We start from the raw sequence: 6,171 nt of genomic DNA, 5'->3' as shown, positions 1-6,171 counted from the left end.
CAAATTCAAACTTTCTTACCTGAAATTCTCCTTCCTCATCTCTACCCAAGTGCTCCTCCTTACAAACCTCTACCTACTTCCACATGTTAATCTAACGATTAATAGAGTATTATTTTGTACACATGTTTTAATATACAAGTTAAACAATAAAATAATTCAATTAGTAATGTTTAACCACTCTTATGATTTATTTTTAGCAAAGAGAAGAAAAAAATTTTACTTATTGTGAAGAGATCTTATTTTTACAAAATTTTTTTTTATTTTTCTAATTATAAACTTAAATTTGTATTGATTATTTTTTATTTTAAGTCTAACTATAATACATATATATTAAATAAACTTTTCCTCAATGTTATTACACTAATAACAAATGACGCACTAGTGTTGAATTTTGGCACACCAAGAAAGATGTTAGTAGTGTTTATTTCCGTAAGTGGAAAGCTTTGTAAGTTTTGATTTAGTGAGATCTCTTACGGAAAAAGCAAAAATGATTATTACTAAATTATTTTAAGACAAGCATCTGATTAAAAGCGGAAAAAAATACTACAGATATAGAGACGTATTTAGCTAGCTTTTGTTTTGGATACTTGAAAAAGAGCATTACTGTTAAGGGCTTACGTCCCAATCCTGGCAAGTGTTTAAAGAGACAAGAACGAAAAGAGGAGTTTGTTTATAACTGATGGATAATTTGGGAGAGTATCCAACAGGGTCATAAGTAGAACTACAGCCACTAGCATCTTGTCTTTGGGTGGCACCATGTTTCATTCAGGAATATAGTTCTTATTTAATCTTTTTTTATTTTTTTAAGTCTTAATGTGGTTTGGGGTCTTTAAAAGGAAAAGAGAGGAATGAATAAAAAAGGGGGAAATGCAACAAAGAGCGTAGGGTAAAGCAAAAGAAAGGAGAGGTCTTTCTCATATACAGATCCCTATGGAATGCAGGAACGATGCCCAGCATTAGCTTGCTGGAACTCTTTTCTTTCTTTTTTGTTTAGTTTAAAAGAAAGGAACTTGCTTTGTCTCTCTTTAGAAATGTTTACAGTGAGTGAGAGAGAGAGAGAGAGAGAGGGCCTCATGCATATAGAATAGATTCAGTCACAGGAGTTCTGAATTTGTTTTAGATGAGTTCTTAGATTTGGTCAAATTACTTTTGCAGCTACAAAACAAAAATCCTTAGTTTTTTTTTTCATTTCCTTTAAAAAAATTAGAGTGAAGCAAGGAAATGGTCGTTTTTTTTATGATTAAGTTATTTGTTTCCCAATGATTGAGTTGTTCCTGCAGTGAGAGGAAGTTCCCAACTTGCTTAGAATCATTACTGGGTTCCAAAGCAGCCGCATAAGAAAATGAAGTCCATAAGCAATGATGATAACAATAAAAATGCAAACTGGTTAGGTTTTTCTCTCTCTCCAAACATGAAAATGGAGGTTAGCAATCAAGAAGCTCACAACTATACACAGTCTGCTTCAGCTTCAGCTGCCGGTGTTACTACAGCAGTTCCATCAAGCTTTTTCCAATCTCCTTCTCATCTTAATTATGGACTTTATTATGGAGTTGAAGGAGAAAATGGTGGCTTCTATTCTCACTTTCCTGTCATGCCACTTAAGTCAGATGGGTCTCTTTGTCTAATGGAAGCTCTTGGCAGGTCTCAGCAACCACAAGGTATTTGGGTTCAATATTCTTTTTTCTTTTGTGCTTTTGGGGAATATACTAGTATTTTTCTTAAACTTCAGTTTTTTTTTTCTTTGGCTTTTGGTGTGAAGCAATGGTTCCTACTTCAACTCCAAAACTGGAGGATTTCTTTGGGGCTGCAACCATGGGGACCCATCACTATGAAAGCAGTGACAGAGAAACTATGGCTCTAAGTTTAGACAGTATGTATTACAATCAAAATCCAAATCAAGAACACAACAACCAGAATTGCTTAGACCACCTGCAACAGTCCTCAAGGCAGACGCACCACCAACAGCAGCTTCAGGTTCAACAGTATCAATACTACTCTGGATATAGGAACCAAGAAATGTTACTAGGAGAGGAAGCTAAAGAAACCCATGTTACAGATTGCAATCTTCAGGCCCCAACAATGGCAGATGATGGTAAGCAGTGGGTTTCAAGAAACTACTCCACTGAACATGCAATGCATCAGAAGATGATTGGTTGCATGGGTGATAATGGAGCAGAATCCGGCTCTATTGGTGCAATAGCATATGGAGATTTGCAGTCTTTGAGTTTGTCAATGAGCCCTGGTTCACAATCAAGCTGTGTGACTGGTTCACAGCAAATCTCGCCTTCTGGAACTGACTATGCTGCAGTCCTGGAAACCAAGAAAAGAGGGCCTGAGAAGGTAGATCAGAAGCAAATTGTCCATAGGAAATCCATTGATACCTTTGGTCAAAGAACCTCTCAGTATAGAGGTGTCACAAGGTAAGTGTTTTCCTTTTATCTTTTAATTCTGTCTGTCTTATATGATTTCCCCAAAACTAATTTGTTTTTAATCAATCTTTACATTTTAACTAAAAAAGCTTTTCTTTTTTTAGAAATGGAAGTTTTTAACTGAAAAAAAAAAGCTTCATTTTTATCTGTTCTTGGTTTTGTTGTGTTTACCACTCAGACATAGATGGACGGGTAGATATGAAGCCCATCTATGGGACAACAGTTGCAAGAAGGAAGGACAGAGCAGGAAAGGAAGACAAGGTTAGCTTCCTGCAATAAGTATACTCGCTATTTTTAGTTTTTTTCTTTTTTATTTCTTGAGCTGACTTTTTTTTTTAATTATTTTTATGATTGGGGTTTTTGATTCTAATGGAATGATGATGATTCTCCACAGTTTATTTAGGTAAGCTCTTCTGACACTATTAATACTTATCAAAGTATATTATTATGTTTGAAACAGTCATATGTTGAATGGCAAGTCATTCCAAAATCTTAATTTGTAGGGGGTTATGACATGGAGGAGAAAGCTGCAAGAGCATATGATCTAGCTGCACTCAAGTATTGGGGACCCTCCACTCACATCAATTTCCCAGTACTTATCTAACTCTCATTACATTTTCAAATCTAATGCTTTTCTTGGAAACCTTTTTAAATTTTTTTTATGGTACTGACTGTAATTATGATGTTCTTTATTTTTTTTGCAGTTGGAGAATTACCAAAAAGAACTTGAAGAAATGAAGAACATGACAAGACAAGAGTATGTTGCTCACTTGAGAAGGTACCATCTTTGCCCATTCTCTCCCATTTTGGTGCATAGCTCTATAGTTGACTGTGATTTTTGATGACGGTTTTTGTCGATGTTCATAATTCTACTGTATGAGCAGGAAAAGCAGTGGATTTTCAAGGGGAGCTTCAATGTACAGAGGAGTGACAAGGTCTCCTTATAAAAAATTCAATTTTTATGGAACTTGAACTGCAAATACCCATAATATTTCAGCTCTTTTTTCTCATAAATTTTTAATTGAAAAATGAAGCAGACATCATCAACATGGAAGATGGCAGGCTCGGATAGGAAGAGTTGCAGGGAACAAAGACCTTTATCTTGGAACATTTAGTGAGTTTCATTTCATTTGTGTATTTTTTGTTTTACTATTTTAATAGTGTGTGTTTTATTGACTTCAAAGAAAGGCCAGTATTTGATTCAGTCTTTAGCTCTTTCGGCTCTTTTTAAGCCACACTGGGCATGCTTCCATAAGTAATTTGATCTTTTTTTCCCAAAAGAAAAAAACAAACAAAAGCAAAGTGAAAAAGGAGACAACAGCTTCTGTAAGGCTGTTTGTCCACAAACATGCAAAAAAAAAAAGAAGAAAAAGGAATTTGAATGTGATTCAACATGGACTCTATTATTATTATTATTATTATTATTATTATTATTATTATTATTATTATTATTTTAAATGTTTATGCTTAGTTGATAGATGGCATTATATGATATGATAATTGAAAGTCAATAATTGCATGCAGGCACTCAAGAGGAAGCAGCTGAGGCTTATGACATAGCAGCTATCAAGTTCCGTGGGGCGAATGCAGTGACTAACTTCGACATAACAAGGTACGATGTGGAAAGAATCATGGCTAGCAATACCCTTCTTGCTGGAGAATTCGCTAGGCGAAACAAAGATGTCGGACCTGGTGGTAATGACAACCTTTTAACTGGTAACACCAATGCTGAAACCAACATTAACATATCACCAAAGAACAATGGAGGTCAACCAGACTGGAAAATGATCCTTTATCAGTCATCTGAACAGCAACAGCCCAACATCATTGAGAATTTTAAGGCTCAGGCTTTCTCATTGGCACCAGAAACCATGGTTGGCCACAGAGAGGTGGATGATTCCAGCAAGATAGGGACTACTCACTTCTCCAATGCTTCTTCATTGGTGACTAGTTTGAGCAGCTCAAGAGAAGGTAGCCCAGAGAGAAGCAGTTTACCTATGGCGTTTGCAATGCCTCCTCCACCATCATCCAAGTTGTTCACTACTTCACCAAATACTGTGAATTCTTGGATTCCTTCGGCTCAGCTCAGGCCTGCAATTTCCATGCCACAGATGCCTGTTTTTGCTGCCTGGACAGATTCTTAGATTAGACGTTTTGGGGTATAGTAACCAAAAATATGTTCTCTTTCTTTTTTTTTTCCCCTTTTTTGCATGGAATTAAAAAAATCAGGAAAAAGAAGTATGGTTTTTTATTTATTTATCTTTTTTTTTATGAGATTTTCCTTGGTTAAGAAAAATGAGGTGTTAATGGAGGGGTCAGTGTGGGACCTCTTATGAAGAAGAAGAGACTTTAAAGTTTTTAAACTCATATATCCTTTTGAACCTCTTATCTGAAGATGTTGAATATAAAAATTGGTAGAGAAGAAAGCTTTAAAGACAAAATGATTGAAGTCTATGAAATGATATGTGCAATATGGAGGAGGGATGAATGAATGACCCTATATTCATAATTAGATTCACCTTTTTTTATTGGTCCTCTCAAGTACAGAAACAGCTCAGTATGTGTCCCAATAATGCAAAAGCTGGTCTTTCAACTTTGGGGCCTTTGACCACTCTATCTCTGATCTCAAACACCCTTTGCTGTTCTCTATATCCATAACAACATCATTACCATCTCAGCTTTCTCCAAAGGTAAAAAAAAAAAGCGAAGAGACATTCCTTCAAATAATTCAAAGAAAAGAAAAAGGGTCCAAGGGTAATGGATTCCCTCTTTTATAGTTTATGATTCAAGGGTAAGGGATCATAATTACTTCAAAATTTATCTGAGATTTTGGTGGAAAGATGAGGTTAATGGGGTGGTTTCTTTCTTCAATGGCCAGTCAACTTGGTTTGATTGATGGATCATCATTTGTGTTTTCACTCGTTTGGGTAATCATTGTTTCATCCCTTCCATGCCTTCATATGCACATGTGCAGGTTTTTCTGATAATCACAAGCTTGCAATTCATTTCATGATTATGTAGTTAAGGGGTTTACATTCTCTTCAATGTTAGTCCCACTGATACAGTAGATTCCAAGTACTTTGACACCATGAAACATGGAAACCAATAAAAGAATAACAACAGTTGATGTTGTTGTTTTATAAGTACGCAGAAATTAATTATGATGTGTGTTGTGATGGTTGCGCATTTCATTTTTTTATAATGATATCAAGAGTTTAATTCTTGTTTCACGAGAATATTGTATATTTCATAGCCATTTGCTTGCCTCTTTAAAGAGTATCTACCACAAAAGAATTAATCATTACTACTAACAATAAATACCCTAATTTCGACTAATCACATACTAAATTAGATTCTTTGTTGCTTAATGCTAAAAGCTTACTTTCCATTCATTAACTGCACTTTCTACAGAAGACATGATAACCAAAAGTATGATTTGAGAATATTGATTTTGAATTCTAAGTATTCGATATTTTTGTTCTTTTTCTTTTTCATTACATTTTTTTTCTCCTGTTCTTAAACTGCACTATATATTCTCACCTCTTCCATACAAAAACTAATAATCTCATTATATATATAGTGCAATATGAAAACATGATGTTATCAAAGGACAGAAAATGATAAAGATGGGGTTAACAATGCAAATGGGGCACACCAAATTTGACACAGAGAACACCTTTTATCCCCATTGGTGTGAAAACTGTGTAACATAAAATAACTAATGAAGGGAATGGATTTTAAT

At 34.9% G+C, this 6,171-nt stretch overlaps 1 protein-coding gene across 2 annotated transcripts; it reads left to right on the top strand.

Annotated features, from left to right (window-relative positions):
- Nucleotides 1-447: 447 nt before the first annotated feature.
- LOC107945341 (AP2-like ethylene-responsive transcription factor ANT) lies at nt 448-4,680 on the top strand. Of its 2 annotated transcripts, none has more exons than XM_041106613.1 (9): nt 448-1,658; nt 1,760-2,420; nt 2,608-2,690; nt 2,824-2,832; nt 2,933-3,021; nt 3,134-3,207; nt 3,314-3,364; nt 3,464-3,543; nt 3,954-4,680. In XM_041106613.1, exons 1-9 carry the CDS (start codon nt 1,343-1,345, stop codon nt 4,571-4,573), a joined length of 1,983 nt encoding a protein of 660 aa, XP_040962547.1. In that variant the 5' UTR covers nt 448-1,342; the 3' UTR covers nt 4,574-4,680. The 2 variants fall into 2 exon arrangements, with proteins under 2 accessions (XP_040962547.1, XP_040962548.1); XM_041106614.1 differs by having other exon boundaries at nt 599-1,658; nt 3,467-3,543.
- Nucleotides 4,681-6,171: the final 1,491 nt, after the last annotated feature.

The sequence above is a fragment of the Gossypium hirsutum genome, chromosome D12 (genome assembly GCF_007990345.1).
Source record: "Gossypium hirsutum isolate 1008001.06 chromosome D12, Gossypium_hirsutum_v2.1, whole genome shotgun sequence".
NCBI lineage: Eukaryota > Viridiplantae > Streptophyta > Magnoliopsida > Malvales > Malvaceae > Gossypium > Gossypium hirsutum.
The sequence above is the reverse complement of the archived record's forward strand: the minus strand, read 5'-3'. Positions and strand labels throughout refer to the sequence as shown.

What these genes read in the sequence shown, in the direction of transcription:
- LOC107945341 (XM_041106613.1), top strand. Translation starts at nt 1,343, where the DNA reads ATGAAGTCCATAAGCAATGATGATAACAATAAAAATGCAAACTGGTTA. An exon ending in CAGGTCTCAGCAACCACAAG is followed by an intron (nt 1,659 to 1,759) that starts GTATTTGGGTTC and finishes TTTGGTGTGAAG; the next exon opens with CAATGGTTCCTACTTCAACT. An exon ending in ATGTACAGAGGAGTGACAAG is followed by an intron (nt 3,365 to 3,463) that starts GTCTCCTTATAA and finishes TGAAAAATGAAG; the next exon opens with CAGACATCATCAACATGGAA.